The sequence below is a fragment of the Betta splendens genome, chromosome 22, assembly GCF_900634795.4.
Source record: "Betta splendens chromosome 22, fBetSpl5.4, whole genome shotgun sequence".
NCBI classification, from domain to species: Eukaryota; Metazoa; Chordata; class Actinopteri; order Anabantiformes; family Osphronemidae; genus Betta; species Betta splendens.
Genome location: NC_040900.2, coordinates 830,697 through 849,955, shown reverse-complemented (window position 1 = coordinate 849,955; position 19,259 = coordinate 830,697). Strand labels below are relative to the sequence as shown.

At 48.5% G+C, this 19,259-nt stretch overlaps 1 protein-coding gene and 2 pseudogenes across 5 annotated transcripts in view; 1 reads left to right on the top strand and 2 right to left on the bottom strand.

The window, feature by feature from the left end:
• Window positions 1-1,008: 1,008 nt before the first annotated feature.
• Window positions 1,009-2,820, bottom strand: LOC114847954 (nuclear factor 7, brain-like; annotated as a pseudogene).
• Window positions 2,821-8,080: 5,260 nt separating this feature from the next.
• LOC114848718 (E3 ubiquitin-protein ligase TRIM35-like) lies at window positions 8,081-9,015 on the bottom strand (annotated as a pseudogene).
• Window positions 9,016-10,191: 1,176 nt separating this feature from the next.
• Window positions 10,192-19,259, top strand: part of LOC114847951 (neuronal PAS domain-containing protein 3) — a 153,755-nt gene continuing 144,687 nt past the window's right edge. For 2 of the 5 annotated variants that reach the window (XM_055505464.1, XM_055505463.1), the window contains exon 1: window positions 17,157-18,096. In XM_055505464.1, the coding sequence (XP_055361439.1) occupies window positions 18,047-18,096 (50 nt within the window). In that variant the 5' untranslated portion in view covers window positions 17,157-18,046. Of the gene's footprint in view, window positions 10,287-14,084; window positions 14,935-17,156; window positions 18,097-19,259 lie in introns of those variants that run through there. The other 3 variants (XM_055505465.1, XM_055505462.1, XM_029137953.3) reach the window with 3 other exon arrangements.

The following is a 19,259-nucleotide window of genomic DNA, read 5'->3' as shown; positions in this document are numbered from 1 at the left end:
CTGCTGCATTACCCACAAATGGAAAAAGTTTATGGTCGTCCTGAGAGGTTTGCTGAAAGGCAACGGGGGACGTAAAGTCATAAAGTGGAGTGTTGGCAGGATGGAAGGATAACGAAGAGGGAACGACTCAGTAATCGGCTGAAAAATTGTCAAGAACTAAAATGTTACCTTTGAGTTGTCTGAACAATAAAAAAGTAATTGTAGTGTTACTGTATTTAAAATAGTTGTATGACATCACCCTGAGCAGTGACAGGTGATCATCAGGTGTCACTCATCATCTCATCATCATTTCTCCTGTTAGTGGTGGGTCTCATTTTCACATTTCATCCTCTGAAACAAAACTTATAATATCAGATGAGTGGAGACAAAACGTGTAAAAAAAATTTAAAAGCAGGTGCAGTAAACGTCAGAGTAACAAGTTTTACTAAAGCAGAAACAGGTTAAAGACAAAGCGTTAACGGTAAAAGTGATTTGAACAGTTTTCCCAGAACTCAAACTCCTGTTTCCTCCACACGAGCCTCTCAGCAGCTCGGTGGCGGGCGTTGTTTTCAGACAGGTGAGGACACTCGGTTCCTTCAGATGCTCACTTCCCCACAGGACGCAATCACCCAACACCCAAAGACTCGGAATGAAAGTATTTGTGTTATTAAAATGCCGCAGGGTGGGGACGCGTTTCGTTGAATGAAAATGAGAGGACGCGTGTGTCAGAGCCAAACGCCTTCTCAAGTCTCTCCACGCTGTAATGATTTTCCTGTAGCGCCGCGGAAAGCCTCCGCAATCCCTCCTTCATTTACTTCTCCTCTGCTCCCTGATGGGCAGAGCCATCCCTTCATCATCAGCCGCGCCGTAATGTTCTCCAGTCTGGGGACGAGGGGAGAAAATGAAGGATAGATTGAAAACAGATTTGCTTATAAGCTGATCCTACATTAGAGGACGTCTATAATGTGCTGAAGTCATCAAGGGTTTGTTCACTACTATCAGTCGATGTGCTGCAGAGGAACAGGGAAACTTCAGGGAGGGGGCAGGTTCTTTCCCACACATTCTGTAGAGATCAGCAGTGTTTGAGCAGAACCTTCAGAACCAGACCAGGATCAGTGAAATGAAACGTATATCTCTGCACCCACAAGGTCTGCTAGAAAACCTCTGTCCAAAAATAGGTAAAAGTGAATAAACTTCACACAGCAAACAATGTTTCAGCAAATTTGATAACTTGAAGCAGGACAGAATTAGTACAGTAAAATCAGGTGAGGTCTCATTTGGGACGTCTTTGACACTGACACAGAGCGTTTCACTGGTAAAATACTCAGTTTATACCAAGTGCTAAAATATGGAAACAGTCTTTGAGTGAGTTGTGTTTGAAGGTTTGTATGTGTGTGTTAGTATCAGAATCAAAGAAAGACAGTTTCCCTCTGTTCCAGTTCAGATTCACTCTGATCCACTGGAACTTCTGCTGCTCTGGAAGATCAGTGGATGGAGCTGGTGGTGACAATGCTGAGTATTTACCTGCATAGAACCCTATTCCCCATTATCCAGATGCTTTGTTTCCCTTCCTCTGGACTGGTTCTCTTAACACACCCAGTAACCAGTTTGTACTGTCTCCAACCTCCACATCCCAGCTGTGAGTCCCTGAGTTAAAACCCTCAGAGCCCAGAACAGACCAGTATTTATCAAACCTCTCTGGATTCCCAGGAAGCTGCTGTTTGTCTCCTCGTCTCACACTGGTCAGATCTTCAGACAGGATCAGTTCTGGATGAGCAGTGTTTGGATCCAGAACCACAGGAGTGTAGGAGACCACGTCCTTCATCCTGTTCCAGATGTTGAAGCTCAGGTTGCCCAGATGTTTGGCCTGGTCTATCAGAGCTCCTGAGGGCAGCTGTGGATCCTCCAGCAGGGGGCGCTGCTGGACTCTTTCCACTGCAGCCTTGTAGTTGAGCAGGAAGGAGACGTCTTCAGCTCTCAGCTCCTCCTCTGTGGCTCTGACTGTGTCTGACAGAGCTGCTATGTCTCTGCTCAGAGCCTCCATCTTGTCCTTCATCCTCTGAGTCTTCTGCTCCTCTTCCTCCCTCAGTGCAGCCATCCTGGCCTCCTCTTCCTTTTTTAGAAAGCGGTGAAGCTTCTTAAACTGCTCCTTAATCCTCTTTCACTTTCTGACACAGCTCCAGTTTGTCCTTTAAGGTGTTCAGGGATTTCTTCAGATTCTCTCTTTGATCGTCTGCAGCTTCATCGATGGGTCTGAATCTGTGGTCGGTGTGTTTTTCTGAATCTCTGCAGACGACACAAACTGGCTGCTGATGGTCCCGACAGAAGAGTCTGAGTTTCTCTTGGTGCAGACTGCAGAGAGTCTCTGAAGATCTCTGAGCTCTGTCCTGTAAGAAGGACTCACACAGGTTCTTTATCACCAGACTGACAGGTGGATCTTCTTTTGAAGACCTTCTCTTACAGACTGGACACTCTTGTGTTGGTTTCTCTTTCCACCACGTCTTCAGACAGAATCTACAGAAGCTGTGGCTACAGGACAGAACAACAGGTTCTGTAAAGACGTCCTGACAGACTGGACAGCAGAGATCCTCCTCTGATCTGGAAGCCATTTAGTGTCTGAGTGAAGCTGAAACCAAACAAAGTCCAGTCAGTCATGGCTCCTCTTCCTCCTCATTTACTTTCACTGAGTTGTGTTAGAGTCAAACTCACTTTCAGTCTGTGGAGCGTCAGCAGCTTGAAGCAGCAGGTGGAGTTTCCACTTTTCTCTCCTGGAGCTGGACTCACTCACAGGAAGGTGGTGAATTTGTCTGAAGCTGAATCTGAGTGTCTTTCAAAGTCTGTTTCTGAACAAACGGTTTCCTGCTTTGAGTCATGAGACAGTTTATGGGTTCAGCTTTAAGATTTGACTTAAAGTTTACAGCAAAATGATAAAGAAAAAAAGAAAATTCTATTTATTTTTAATGTTGTAAACTTTAGAAGTCTGGCTGTTTGTGCATCTGAATTATTTTCCATGAGACCAAAAGACAGAATCCATTTATGCAAAAAGAAACAGAACATTTTTAAGTATAAATGTTGGCAAACAGGAGGTGGAACAGGTAAATATGATATGTGGTCACAGTCAGAAGAAGGTTTTTCCACTAGAGGGCGTCACAGCATATTGTCCTTTATGTTTTAACCATCGTAGCATCATGAGCTAAAACCAGCTGTTACAAGATCTGTTACAGGAATAGAATAGCTGATCTCAGACCTGGTCACAGACACAATGAGAATAATGGGTTTTATGGGTTTTTGTTTACGCAGGTGGATGTCTTTGCCACAGCAGCTGTTGAGTTGTCTTATCAATATTTTTGTACAGTCATAGCTAGCTACATATCTAGCTACAGAAGCTTTGAAGCCTTGCGTTCTTTCATTTCAGGGATGTTAAAAAAAGAGCCTTTTTACACATTATTTAATTTCTTCTGAGTTATCAAGAAGCTGCTTTAAGATGATCTTAGAGCTGTTAATTCCATCACAGGTGCCCTCAAGCGTGCACACACCTCAAGTCAGAGCAACAGGCCCCGCCCCCTCCCCACCTGTTGCCACTAATGCTTCCCATCTGTACAGCAACGAGAAACAGATGGATGACTCTGGGTTAGTTTTTATTATAAAACAGCTTCCAGGTATCAGGTACGTTTAAAGCTTTATTGTTATCATGTAAAAACTTGAGATGGTCAAAGGAGCCTTTGCTGTGCAGTAGGTGCTCATGAGGACAAACTGGGGCTGAAGGAGACTCACGGGGTTCATCTGGACCGGGCTTCATGGGCTGCTGTTCCACGTCTGAGCGCATCCACTGCATCTCCGGAGCAGCTGCAGACTTAACAGCACACCTGAGCAGGTAAGACCCCGCTGATGAAGCCTGTTATCAGTGCTGCTAATTAGACTCAGTACCGGTCCTGCCATCAGTAGATACTGTATGATCAGAGTTTACTCCAAACTGCGTATTACACTGTTTTACGAGATTATTGATGCATGAACAACAGTCTTATGTAAAGATCAGGACGGCAGACAACCTCTGAGCTTACTGTCATAAAAATATAAACATTTATGAAATGAAAGAAGCTGTTTTCATTATTCAGTTTTCTCCTTTGTGACTTTCAGCTTAAACGTCCACAAACAAAAACTAAAGGTGTAAATTCAGGAGAAACTTGCTCCACTGAGGCAGCAGCAGGACCATTGTTACCGTGTGTTTGTTTTCTACTATAGATTCATCCAGTTTTAGCCTGATTGCATTTTCACATCAGTCGTCAAAATGCATTTAAAAAACAATTTAATATTTGACAGCGAGAGGCCAAGAGCTGCTCCCAACATCAGGATAAATAAAAGCAACAAGGACACACAATCAATCATTAGTGTGTGTGTGAGGAAACCAAACAGGAGAAAGGAAGACGCAAAGTTGGTGTCAGCGATGTCTATTATCAATCATTAGCATACAGACATGTGTGGATGAGTGTCTGTGCGGCTGGACCGTGTGAGTGTCTTTAAAATGCTCCATCTGTAATTCTTCATAGCAGTTAATTCATCATCTGTGCTGCAGCGCCGGCGCGTCCGCAGGCGTTTAGGACTAATATTTCAGCTCCCATTACAGTAGCAGACCAGGGAGCCCTGGCTCCGTTGTGACCTTTGACCTCAGCTTGGAAAATCGCAGCCTGACCCCATCCATCAAGGAAGGGAGAGGGGAAATATTAAGAGGGTAACATTATTAGTTAGATTTCACTGTCAGTGCCAGCTGCCAGCGTGGGTGGCTGTCCCTTCGCTTACCTGCCTGTCGCTCTGATTGGCTGCCAGAGCCGCCTGTCTGTCGCTGTGATTGGCCGCCAGAGTACTGTTTGAGTATTACTTTGAAAAGCAGCTCAAAATAAATCAAGAAAAATAAACAATAACAATATAACATAAAAAAGGAACTAATTATGAAAATGCTACCAAATGGAACAAGACACAGTTTTTCTAATCTCAACAGAATCAGTTTTCTCTTTAGGATTCAGGCTTAGAAACCGAAATGAGTGAGGAGGTGGAGGTGGTCCCTTTCATTAGTTATCACTTTCTGGAGAAACGCAAATTCATTAGGATATTTAGAACAAACTTGTTGTCCGCTGTCAGTCACAGAGGATGATGGGGGATGAAATCCAGGGCGGAAACAAATGTGTGATCTTTAACAGACTGATGGTCGGCTTAATAGAACGGCAGGCGTGTGCAGAGATGACAGGCTGCCTCCAGAATGGATGTGAGAGACGTGACAGGGAATTATTGACTTCTGTTGTGTTTTTACAGAAAGTCAAAGAAGCCGATGACAGGTGGTGTGTGTGTGTGTGTGTGTGTGCGCGCGTGTATGCGTGTGTGCGCGCGTGTGTGCGCGCGTGCGTGCGTGCGTGCGTGTGTGTGTGTGTGTGTGTGTGCGTTTCCAGTAATAGTCCGCCCTCAGCGTTGTATCATTTCAGGTCCGTCTGCAAATAAAGCATCAGCCTGATGAGGTGCAGGTTCCACTTCCGGCAGCAGCTGTGATGCCATGAGCCTGTCACCTTTCTAACAGTCCTGTATTGTAGTTGTGAACAGTGAACCAGGTACATGTTGACTCAGGTGTGTAATTTTACAGTTTGTAGGATAAAGGTGGTGCTGATGTGGTCTATGAAACGGTGACTGAAGGCTCCTTTTGAAAACAAGTGGAATTGTTCTTTGTATGTTACAGTGTGTGTTGAGTTGTGTGAATGACGCAGACGCGTGTTAACACTGGGCGCTGTTGGCTGGCGGCAGGGACGAGTGTGTGTACACGTGTGTTGTCCTGAGGGATAACAGCAGGTCGGCTGTCCTGATTCTGTCTGCTGTGCTTTACCTGGTCTCAGCTCAGGAGCACGACCACACACTGCAGAGGCAAATGCACATCATGTCAGACGTTTAATGCTGGCGCACATTGTGACGCACACACCGGTCTAATTCTATCAGGGGGTCCGGCATGTCTCCCCTGGAACCTCCAGTCCAATTCATTTGATTTCATTAGAGGGAGAGAGAGTGAGAGGTGAACTGCGCTGTGGGCGAGCGAGGCTGCGGTGCAGCAGTGGTTTCATTAGGAGCTGCTGCTTAGAGCTGCGATCCAATTTAGGCTGCAGGCTGCCAGAGTGGCGAGCTGTGTGTTTATTGGTATTTAATCAGCTCAATTGGGACGTTTTATTAGTGCAGCGCTTTGTTCAGAGGACAGACGAGAACTGTAGGTTATTAGGGGTGTTCAAAGTGAGGCGCTCAGTCCCTGTAGGGGTCCTGGTGGGGTTTCTGTGGGTCCAGAGCAGGATGAAATATTGAGAATGTGTCCTAACGCGCTTCAATAAGAAGGCGGAGAGCAGGGAGTCCGCCAGAGTCGCGTGTTCGATTCCCTGCACTGATATGTCAGGATGCAAATTAAAGTTTTAGTTCTGTAAATGTGTCTCGGGGACGGAGGCAGAGCTGGTCCTCAGAAGGTGGACCAGAGGAAACCCAGGCCTGGTCTGTTACACCGCGCACCAACCCACAGTAGCGCTTCGGAGCAGCGGGCTGCACGTGAGGGTCAGTCCACAGAGTAACGGGCAGGACCTCCAAGATGCAGAACCACCTGCCGGGAGCCCAAGGTTCTGATCAGCGGCAGCTCGGAGCTTCGGTTCTGACCTGATCCCAGCAAACGGGTCCACTGCTCGTGTGAGCGGTAGCCTCTGAGTTGTCCTGCATCTACATCAAGCAGATGACAAGAACAAATACACAGCCTTGGGTCCTGAACCACATCCTGCAGCTTCAGCATCCATGTTCTGATACTTACTGAAACTGGAACTGGTTGTGTAGATTTTTAAGAAAAATACTTTGGATTTGCACTTTGATCAGCTTGAAGAGAGTGAGTCTGAATAGAGGAGAGACCAGGAGGAGGAGGGGGAGAGAAGGGGAGGAGACAGAGAGAGTGTGACTTTATTCTGGAGTCTGATCACACACGGAGCTGCGGAGAGAGCGGAGCGGCTTCATGAGTCGCACCGGATGGAGAAAGCTCGTCTCACTGTTCCCAGATCTGCTGAGCCTGACGCGACGTTAGTGCAGTAAACGAGCACCGTCCCGTTAGTTGAACCAGCGGATGGACAGCTTTGCTTCTAAGTTTGGTGGCTTCGGGTTAAAACTCACCTTTTTTCTCACAATATTTAACATTTTAGGTCATTTGAAAACTTTTGAGGCGAAACAACCGACTCTGAAACATTAAAAGTAACAACTGTCATTGGCAGTGCTGTCTCTCTCTCTGTGTCTCTCTCTCTGTCTCTCTTCCTCTCTCTCTCTCTCTCTCTGTCGCTCTCTCGCTCTCTGTCTCTCTCTCTCTCTCTTCCTCTCTCTCTCTCTCTCTCTCTCTCTCTCTCTCTGTCTCTCTCTCTCTCTTCCTCGGGACCCTTGTTACCGTGTGTTTGTTTCTTACTATAGATTATCCAGTTTTAGCCTGATTGCTTTCACATCAGTCGTCAAAATGCATTTAAAAAACAATTTAATATTTGACAGCGAGAGGCCAAGAGGTGCTCCCAACATCAGGATAAATAAAAGACAACAAGGACACAATCAATCATTAGTGTGTGTGTGAGGAAACCAAACAGGAGAAAGGAAGACGCAAAGTTGGTGTCAGCGATGTCATTATCAATCATTAGCATACAGACATGTGTGATGAGTGTCTGTGCGGCTGGACCGTGTGGTGTCTTAAAATGCTCCATCTGTAATTTCTTCATAGCCGTTAATTCATCATCGTGCTGCAGCGCCGGCGCGTCCGCAGGCGTTTAGGACTAATATTTCAGCTCCCATTACAGTAGCAGACCAGGGAGCCCTGGCTCCGTTTGGGACCTTTGACCTCAGCTTGGAAAATCGCAGCCTGACCCCATCCATCAAGGAAGGGAGAGGGAAATATTAAGAGGGTAACATTATTAGTTAGATTTCACTGTCAGTGCCAGCTGCCAGCGTGGGGTGCGTGTCCCTTCGCTTACCTGCCTGTCGCTCTGATTGGCGCCAAGCGCCGCTGTCTGTCGCTGTGATTGGCCGCCAGAGTACTGTTTGAGTAACTTTGAAAAGCAGCTCAAAATAATCAAGAAAAATAAACAATAACAATATACAAATACTGTTTGTCTCCTCGTCTCACACTGGTCAGATCTTCAGACAGGATCAGTTCTGGATGAGCAGTGTTTGGATCCAGAACCACAGGAGTGTAGGAGACCACGTCCTTCATCCTGTTCCAGATGTTGAAGCTCAGGTTGCCCAGATGTTTGGCCTGGTCTATCAGAGCTCCTGAGGGCAGCTGTGGATCCTCCAGCAGGGGGCGCTGCTGGACTCTTTCCACTGCAGCCTTGTAGTTGAGCAGGAAGGAGACGTCTTCAGCTCTCAGCTCCTCCTCTGTGGCTCTGACTGTGTCTGACAGAGCTGCTATGTCTCTGCTCAGAGCCTCCATCTTGTCCTTCATCCTCTGAGTCTTCTGCTCCTCTTCCTCCCTCAGTGCAGCCATCCTGGCCTCCTCTTCCTTTTTTAGAAAGCGGTGAAGCTTCTTAAACTGCTCCTTAATCCTCTTTCACTTTCTGACACAGCTCCAGTTTGTCCTTTAAGGTGTTCAGGGATTTCTTCAGATTCTCTCTTTGATCGTCTGCAGCTTCATCGATGGGTCTGAATCTGTGGTCGGTGTGTTTTTCTGAATCTCTGCAGACGACACCAAACTGGCTGCTGATCGGTCCCGACAGAAGAGTCTGAGTTCTCTTGGTTGCCAGACTGCAGAGAGTCTCTGAAGATCTCTGAGCTCTGTCCTTTAAGAAGGACTCACACAGGTTCTTTATCACCCGACCGGACAGGTTGGATCTTCTTTTGAAGACCTTCTCTTACAGACTGGACACTCTTGTGTTGGTTTCTCTTTCACCACGTCTTCAGACAGAATCTACAGAAGCTGTGGCTACAGGACAGAACAACAGGGTTCTGTTTAAAGACGTCCTGACCGACTGGACAGCAGCAGAGATCCTCCTCTGATCTGGAAGCCATTTAGTGTCTGAGTTGAAGCTGAAACCAAACAAAGTCCAGTCAGTCATGGCTTCCCTTCCTCCTCATTTACTTTCACTGAGTTGTGTTAGAGTCAAAACTCACTTTCAGTCTGTGAAGCGTCAGCAGCTTGAAGCAGCAGGTGGAGTTTCCACTTTTCTCGTCCTGGAGCTGGACTCACTCACAGGAAGGTAGGTGAAATTTGTCTGAAGCTGAATCTGAGTGTCTTTCAAAGTCTGTTTCTGAACAAACGGTTTCCTGCTTTGAGTATGAGACAGTTTATGGGTTCAGCTTTAAGATTTGACTTAAAGTTTACAGCAAAATGATAAAGAAAAAAAGAAAATTCTATTTATTTTTAATGTTGTAAACTTTAGAAGTCTGGCTGTTTGTGCATCTGAATTATTTTCCATGAGACCAAAAGACAGAATCCATTTATGCCAAAAAGAAACAGAACATTTTTAAGTATAAATGTTGGCAAACAGGAGGTGGAACAGGTAAATATGATATGTGGTCACAGTCAGAAGAAGGTTTTTCCACTAGAGGGCGTCACAGAGCATATTGTCCTTTATGTTTTAACCATCGTAGCATCATGAGCTAAACCAGCTGTTACAAGATCTGTTACAGGAATAGAATAGCTGATCTCAGACCTGGTCACAGACACAATGAGAATAATGGGTTTTTATGGGTTTTTGTTTACGCAGGTGGATGTCTTTGCCACAGCAGCTGTTGAGTTGTCTTATCAATATTTTTGTACAGTCATAGCTAGCTACATAATCTAGCTACAGAAGCTTTGAAGCCTTGCGTCTTTCATTTCAGGGATGTTAAAAAAGAGCCTTTTTACACATTATTTAATTCTTCTGAGTTATCACGAAGCTGCTTTAAGATGATCTTAGAGCTGTTAATTCCATCACAGGTGCCCTCAAGCGTGCACACACCTCAAGTCAGAGCAACAGGCCCCGCCCCCTCCCCACCTGTTGCCACTAATGCTTCCCATCTGTACAGCAACGAGAAACAGATGGATGACTCTGGGTTAGTTTTATTATAAAACAGCTTCCAGGTATCAGGTACGTTTAAAGCTTTATTGTTATCATGTAAAAACTTGAGATGGTCAAAGGAGCCTTTGCTGTGCAGTAGGTGCTCATGAGGACAAACTGGGGCTGAAGGAGACTCACGGGGGTTCATCTGGACCGGGCTTCATGGGCTGCTGTTCCACGTCTGAGCGCACTCCACTGCATCTCCGGAGCAGCTGCAGACTTAACAGCACACCTGAGCAGGTAAGACCCCGCTGATGAAGCCTGTTATCAGGTGCTGCTAATTAGACTCAGTACCGGTCCTGCCATCAGTAGATACTGTATGATCAGAGTTTACTCCAAACTGCGTATTACACTGTTTTACGAGATTATTGATGCATGAACAACAGTCCTTATGTAAAGATCAGGACGGCAGACAACCTCTGAGCTTACTGTCATAAAAATATAAACATTTATGAAATGAAAGAAGCTGTTTTCATTATTCAGTTTTCTCCCTTTGTGACTTTCAGCTTAAACGTCCACAAACAAAAACTAAAGGTGTAAATTCAGGAGAAACTTGCTCCACTGAGGCAGCAGCAGGACCATTGTTACCGGTGTGTTTGTTTTCTACTATAGATTCATCCAGTTTTAGCCTGATTGCATTTTCACATCAGTCGTCAAAATGCATTTAAAAAAACAATTTAATATTTGACAGCGAGAGGCCAAGAGCTGCTCCCAACATCAGGATAAATAAAAGCAACAAGGACACACAATCAATCATTAGTGTGTGTGTGAGGAAACCAAACAGGAGAAAGGAAGACGCAAAGTTGGTGTCAGCGATGTCTATTATCAATCATTAGCATACAGACATGTGTGGATGAGTGTCTGTGCGGCTGGACCGTGTGAGTGTCTTTAAAATGCTCCATCTGTAATTCTTCATAGCAGTTAATTCATCATCTGTGCTGCAGCGCCGGCGCGTCCGCAGGCGTTAGGACTAATATTTCAGCTCCCATTACAGTAGCAGACCAGGGAGCCCTGGCTCCGTTGTGACCTTTGACCTCAGCTTGGAAAATCGCAGCCTGACCCCATCCATCAAGGAAGGGAGAGGGGAAATATTAAGAGGGTAACATTATTAGTTAGATTTCACTGTCAGTGCCAGCTGCCAGCGTGGGTGGCTGTCATCGCCCGTCCCTTCGCTTACCTGCCTGTCGCTCTGATTGGCTGCCAGAGCCGCCTGTCTGTCGCTGTGATTGGCCGCCAGAGTACTGTTTGAGTATTACTTTGAAAAGCAGCTCAAAATAATCAAGAAAAATAAACAATAACAATATAACATAAAAAAGGAACTAATTATGAAATGCTACCAAATGGAACAAGACACAGTTTTTCTAATCTCAACAGAATCAGTTTTCTCTTTAGGATTCAGGCTTAGAAACCGAAATGAGTGAGGAGGTGGAGGTGGTCCCTTTCATTAGTTATCACTTTCTGGAGAAACGCAAATTCATTAGGATCTTTAGAACAAACTTTTTGTCCGCTGTCAGTCACAGAAGATGATGGGGGATGAAATCCAGGGCGGAAACAAATGTGTGATCTTTAACAGACTGATGGTCAGCTTAATAGAACGGCAGGCGTGTGCAGAGATGACAGGCTGCCTCCAGAATGGATGTGAGAGACGTGACAGGGAATTATTGACTTCTGTTGTGTTTTTACAGAAAGTCAAAGAAGCCGATGACAGGTGGTGTGTGTGTGTGTGTGTGTGTGTGTGTGTGTGTGTGTGTGCGTGCGTGTGTGCGTGTGTGCGCGCGTGCGTGCGTGCGTGCGTGTGTGTGTGTGTGTGTGTGTGCGTTTCCAGTAATAGTCCGCCCTCAGCGTTGTATCATTTCAGGTCCGTCTGCAAATAAAGCATCAGCCTGATGAGGTGCAGGTTCCACTTCAGGCAGCAGCTGTGATGCCATGAGCCTGTCACCTTTCTAACAGTCCTGTAGTGTAGTTGTGAACAGTGAACCAGGTACATGTTGACTCAGGTGTGTAATTTTACAGTTTGTAGGATAAAGGTGGTGCTGATGTGGTCTATGAAACGGTGACTGAAGGCTCCTTTTGAAAACAAGTGGAATTGTTCTTTGTATGTTACAGTGTGTGTTGAGTTGTGTGAATGACGCAGACGCGTGTTAACACTGGGCGCTGTTGGCTGGCGGCAGGGACGAGTGTGTGTACACGTGTGTTGTCCTGAGGGATAACAGCAGGTCGGCTGTCCTGATTCTGTCTGCTGTGCTTTACCTGGTCTCAGCTCAGGAGCACGACCACACACTGCAGAGGCAAATGCACATCATGTCAGACGTTTAATGCTGGCGCACATTGTGACGCACACACCGGTCTAATTCTATCAGGGGGTCCGGCATGTCTCCCCTGGAACCTCCAGTCCAATTCATTTGATTTCATTAGAGGGAGAGAGAGTGAGAGGTGAACTGCGCTGTGGGCGAGCGAGGCTGCGGTGCAGCAGTGGTTTCATTAGGAGCTGCTGCTTAGAGCTGCGATCCAATTTAGGCTGCAGGCTGCCAGAGTGGCGAGCTGTGTGTTTATTGGTATTTAATCAGCTCAATTGGGACGTTTTATTAGTGCAGCGCTTTGTTCAGAGGACAGACGAGAACTGTAGGTTATTAGGGGTGTTCAAAGTGAGGCGCTCAGTCCCTGTAGGGGTCCTGGTGGGGTTTCTGTGGGTCCAGAGCAGGATGAAATATTGAGAATGTGTCCTACGCGCTTCAATAAGAAGGCGGAGAGCAGGGAGTCCGCCAGAGTCGCGTGTTCGATTCCCTGCACTGATATGTCAGGATGCAAATTAAAGTTTTAGTTCTGTAAATGTGTCTCGGGGACGGAGGCAGAGCTGGTCCTCAGAAGGTGGACCAGAGGAAACCCAGGCCTGGTCTGTTACACCGCGCACCAACCCACAGTAGCGCTTCGGAGCAGCGGGCTGCACGTGAGGGTCAGTCCACAGAGTAACGGGCAGGACCTCCAAGATGCAGAACCACCTGCCGGGAGCCCAAGGTTCTGATCAGCGGCAGCTCGGAGCTTCGGTTCTGACCTGATCCCAGCAAACGGGTCCACTGCTCGTGTGAGCGGTAGCCTCTGAGTTGTCCTGCATCTACATCAAGCAGATGACAAGAACAAATACACAGCCTTGGGTCCTGAACCACATCCTGCAGCTTCAGCATCCATGTTCTGATACTTACTGAAACTGGAACTGGTTGTGTAGATTTTTAAGAAAAATACTTTGGATTTGCACTTTGATCAGCTTGAAGAGAGTGAGTCTGAATAGAGGAGAGACCAGGAGGAGGAGGGGGAGAGAAGGGGAGGAGACAGAGAGAGTGTGACTTTATTCTGGAGTCTGATCACACACGGAGCTGCGGAGAGAGCGGAGCGGCTTCATGAGTCGCACGGATGGAGAAAGCTCGTCTCACTGTTCCCAGATCTGCTGAGCCTGACGCGACGTTAGTGCAGTAAACGAGCACCGTCCCGTTAGTTGAACCAGCGGATGGACAGCTTTGCTTCTAAGTTTGGTGGCTTCGGGTTAAAACTCAAACCTTTTTTCTCACAATATTTAACATTTTAGGTCATTTGACAAAACTTTTGAGGCGAAACAACCGACTCTGGAAACATTAAAAGTAACAACTGTCATTGGCAGTGGCTTGTCTCGCTCTCGTGTCTCTAAGGAGATCTTACTCTAGTAAGAGAGAGCTGAGAGGGTAGAGAGGGATCGAGGGCGAGAATGTATAGTAGTATTAGATCTGCTCGAGTATAGAGAGCGATAGCGAGCACCGATCGAGGATAGATGAGCCCAGACAGTCGGAAGATATATATAGATATCTCTGTTTGGTACCTCTATCTATCGATCGTCCATCTCTCTCTACTCTCGTATCTATCTCTCTCTCTCTATCTATCTATCTCTCTCTCTTCACCTCTCCTTATCTCTACTCTCTGGGTCTATCTTCCTCTCTCTCTCTCTCTCTCTCTCTCTCTGTGTCTCTCTCTCTCTCTCTTCCTCTCTCTCTCTCTCTCTCCTACACACAGTAAACAGCTCACACACTCTAACCTAAGCGCGCACACGCGGGCGCTCGCTGACATACCGACACACACTTTGGCACCGCTGTATCACTGACTCACACCCGTGTCATCGGCGACTTGGAGCTAAGAGCCGCGCTCACTCTGACGGACGGACGGACGGACGGACGGACGGACGGACAGCTCTCCTCCGGGCTCGCTGCTTCCCACCGACCCAGCAGGTGCCGGGGCGTCAGGCGGAGGACGGCCGGGGACGGAATGCGGAGAGCCGCCGTACGGTCCGCGCTCGTGCACCGTTGGAGATCTGTGAAGCAGTCGCCTCCTGACAACAGAACCGAGGCACCGGGACCATGATCCGGAGCTGCACGGGCGCTGCGTCTGACCGGTAGAACCCAGAGGCAAAGACTGAAAAGACAGAATAAAGGCGAGCTTCGCTTGTTCTCCGCTGAGCCACTGCCCGGTGACCGTCCCGCGCACCGGGACCATGAGCCGGATTTGTTTGCGAGTTACATCCGAAGGTTAAAGAAGAGAAAACAAAGTAACATCGCTCCGAGTCACTAACCGAATCCCAACGTAACGTCGGTGCCTGCTCCGCGTTGTGACAAACGGCAGAGCGGAGTAGCCCGTTCAACCAAACGCTGGAGCGCGTCGGAGGCGCCGGCACCATGATCAGGATCTTCCCGGATTTCAGCGTCCAGGTGACGGCCTCGGCAGCCGGCGGAGCCGGGGCTGGAGGCGGCGGAGCGGGAGGCGGCGGGATGGTGAGCGGACCCCCGGTGGGTCGAGTCCCCGTGCCGGTGTCGGGAGCCACCAACGGGACCCCGCAGAGCGTGCAGGGACTCAGCGCCTACCAGCCGAGGTACGTGTGCAGCGCGACCTGTGGAGTCACAGCAGGACCCGCACCACAGGGAAATATTTACTGCAGTAAATTAAAGTTCACAGTAATTTACTGCAAAAAATACCAGAGTATTTTTAAAAATTTTAACTTTATTTGACTTAATTTACTCTTATTCTTCCAAATCCATTTGATGTGTTCCTTGGTCATTTCACCCTCCGTTCATTTGGGGTGTTCAGGTGCAACTGGGCATCTCTAACTCAGTGGACACTGGGGTTTGATACTTCACCTCAGCTCTGTTATTTTAATCAAAGCAGCAGAAATCCCCGTAAGCACAGAAAGCAGCGCCGTCAGTCTGCTCTGACGGGTCCAGCGTTTCCAGTTCAGGTTTGTGTTGGGAGAATTTATTTTATTTTATTTTTATGTGACACCAGAGGGAAAAAGGAAAAATCTAACGAGAGGATTAAATTCAGTTTTAATGGTGTATTTCAGGAAGTATCACACACCGGGTTTTTTCACCGATGTAATCGGCTCAGACTGCAGGACGAAGCAGCAGAGCAGCATTAACGGAATCAGTGGAAATAGACGAACACGGGTTCGGCCACATACAAGCAGCGGAGTGGCGTCCAGGTAAATCCCTGACGCGCAAATTCAGTGGAGACCTAAAAAGTCATTTGTGGGAAACGGAGGATTTGGTGACTTCATTAGGAAAAGAGAAATGTGATGATCAGGTTCCAGCTGGTCGTGAAGCGGTGGCTCCTGGAGTCGGACCTGTTTTCTGGTGACGGCTCGGTCCATCCATCCTCCTCTTACTTCCTTACTTCCCCTCCGCTGTGAATCTAAATGAGTGCCTCCCGTCCGGCCGCTCAGTAGGGTTGTTTTTTCTAATCATCTGGAGCTGTGGGGGAGCCAAAACACACACACAAACCCTCTGCCCTTATTACCCAAAAAGCTCTCCGTATTATGGAGTACGGCTACGTGCAAGTCCAAGGAAGTCTGAAAGCTATGTGGTGCAAACAGCACATAAATCAGAGCCAGGGCCTCTGCGAGTGCACCCGGAGTGCCTCTGCTGTCGACAGCAACAAATACAGGCACAATAAGGCTGCATTGTTATTTAAAGCAGGGCTTCTGGCACCGCACAGACCCCAGACCCCCGTTTGGGAAAGTGGACTGTTGAATGTTTGTGCTCGTATGAGGGAAGGAAGGATTAGGACGGGGGGTTGACGCGCTCTCGCATCATTTCCTCGGCTGAAATCTAACTATGTTGTCATCTGGCAGCCGGGGACCTGTCAGAGCTCAGCGCTCCGCAAGGGCTGAGTTTGGAGCAGATGGGTGGAAACACAAGCCTAAATTCTGTCTTAAAGGTAAACATGCCTAAAAGGTTTATTCCTTTTATTCCCCGGTGTCTTTGTGGCCTCTCTCCATACGTAACGTTTCCCCCCACAAACAGCTGGGAGCTAATATGTTTATACATTACGCTCCATTATCCACGTCGCCTCCGTTTGACTGCGCTCCGTAAGCAGAGCTGAGATGGAGGGAAGCAGCAGCAAACCGGACCCAGCGCCGTGAACGGGCTGAGGCTGAGCTGGCGTCGGCGCCGGAGCTCAAACGGGCCCGGTGCCAGCGTTTGGGCATCGGAATGAGTCTGTGCAGTTCAGGCCTCAGTGGAGCTGCTGCTGGGGCTCAAACCTGTGACCTTTCAGGTTTTGGGTGCTTTTATGACCAAACAGACTTTGCTTTAGTTTTTCCCAGATTGCATTTTTATGCACAGACTGTTAAACGGGCAACAGCTGAACATGACTGTGAACCTCCTGAATACACAAGTGCAGGAGCGCCGATCGCTGGGGTCTCGGCCGCCGCCGGTCCCGGTTCCGCTCTCCCGTCTCTATCCTCCACCACGGCGCCGCCTGTAACCCGTGTTTGTGGAGAATCCCCAGCATGCCTTTGACCTTGACAGGTCATCGGTGTAGAGAGGAAGCCTTTCAGCTTCCAGGGCTGCAGCCCGGGGGTTAATCACACAGCACACTGGTTAGGTTACAATGAATTATACATTTAAAGAGACCAGAAATTTAAATGAAGCGTTGGAGGAAAAAGGCAGAGGCTTCTGTTGCAGGGTAATGAGCCACCACCGTGGAGCACACATCAAAGCCGGCAGCAAAATAGATTTAAATGGCCCAAAATCCTCAAACCGAGCAGCGTAAATAGGTTTCGAAATATTTTAGAAGTTTACGTTTTTAGGCTTGAAGCAAACATGAATGTTTTAAATGCAAACAACAAAAACGTGAGGCTCAGAAAGTGAAATTAAAGTGAGACGTTCGCTGTGATGTGTTTATTATGAGACTGCGCAGATTTACAGAACCCATTAAACCGAGTCCCCGCGCGCCCGGTGTCGTTGTTAAGTGATGGTTAAAACCGGGGATAATCCCGCGGAGCGACCTGTAAGACGGGCAGAGGCGGAATTAAATAATAAACGCACGCGCACACACACAAACTGGCTGCAACTGAGCGGCGTCGTTGCGCCGGGCAGCAGAACGCGGCGGAGATGTGAGCTGTCCTCACCGTCAGCAGCCGGAGGAAATGCTGCGAACAAGCGCCGAGGCTGTGGCCGTGGAGCGACGCGCCGCCGCGGATACAGACGCTGCAGCCGCGGCGGCGACGTAAAGATTTGACGCGCCTGTTTGTGTTTTTTTCCTACGGAGCGCAAGCAGGAAATTCCTGTGTAGAGAGCCGAGAGCGAGGCTGTGCGCGCGGAGCGACACGGACGAGAGGCGAGAGACGGCGGCATCCGAGCGGCATCCGAGCGGCATCCGAGCGGCATCCGCCCCGAGCTCGCCATGCTCCAGCTGCTGCAGCCCGGTCCCCGCACGCGCCTCCACCGCCCGTTGTTTCCACGCTGCTGAGCGGCGGCGACGGAGGAGGAGGAGAGACACGAGCACGACACACACACAGCGCGCACAGACACACGCACACACACACTCCCGTTCACACACACGGACATGGCTTTGTCTTAACACACCGACCATGACGCATTGCTGTCAGGGCGCAGCGCACCGCCGCGGCTCCGCGTCCAAACACGCCTGAGCAGAGGAAAGAGAAAAGAAGAGAAAGTCCGAGATCCCAGAATTGTTGCAGGAAGATGGCGCCCACCAAGCCGAGCATCCAACAGGACCCGACGCGGAGAGAACGGTAACGGGGCTTGGGTTTTCCTTCTGCTTCACGGCGTGTTTACAGCCGCACACCGAGCGGCGGCTGCGCGGCACTTTGCGTCTCATTCTGAGCCCGGAGGTGTCGGGAGCCACGCTCCTGCTCTTACCCTTTCCAGAGGAGAGTCGAGGCGTGCACGCGCGCGCCTCGTGCGTGCTGTCACACAGCGAGGCTCGTGGCTGGGTAACAGGTCGGTCGGCGGAGTGCGGTGCCTTTGATTTACCTTTCTTAACCGCGCGCGTGGGTGTGTACACGGATTGACGTGCACGTGTGTGCGTGCGATGCGTTGACGCTGTGAGCAGGCAAGGTGGGTCGAGGGAAACGTCCATCCATCAGTGACAAACCTGTGGGCGTGTGCGCGCGCTCGTGGTGCTGCTGTGCTACAGCGTGTGCGGCTAAAGGAATCGGCGGCTAGTTGGAGCTGTGCGCGGACTCACCTGCGCAGGTGACAGACAGGTGACCTGGCGGTGACCCCGAAGCCGCTTCGCTGGTGGATCCAGCTGTGACGTGAACCAGCGCACGCACTGACCTGTTGACTCTCGGATGGATCGTTAGCTCCCAGCGTGTGTCTGATTGTGAGTGAAGCTTTATTACAGTACGCTCGTGTTTATGTACGACAGAGAGCTCACATCTGTAGCAGTTGTTTAAATACAGTCTGCTCACGGCTTAGTGTTTTAATCCACTCTTTGCTGCTCGTGGTGGAATTTCATCAGAGCGTTCCTTTATTTAGACGTCAGTGTTTCTGTTCACACCGACTTTAAGCTTCCTGGCTGCTGTTGAAGGGATGTGAATGTCTGCTACAGCTTTGGTGTGTGGACGCATCCTCAGTGGGAATGTTCTGTACACCTGTTGACTGTGTGTGTGTGTGTGTGTTACCTCTCGTGAATGATGTGATAGTAGTGTGTGTGTGTGGTTCTCTGATTCTGCAGTGAGCTGTTTTACTCCTGTGATGCTGTATTGACTTCTTTAGTTTGCTGAACACATTCACAGCGTACTTTATATCAGACTTATATAAATAAAAGATGAATCTGTCATGTTGTGTTGAAGCTTTAATGGCAGCGACGTTGAGTCCAGTGCTGCTCTGTGCTGTCATTGCGTTATAGAATAATGAGGCGTCTGTTCAACGGATGGAAGCTGCCGTGTTG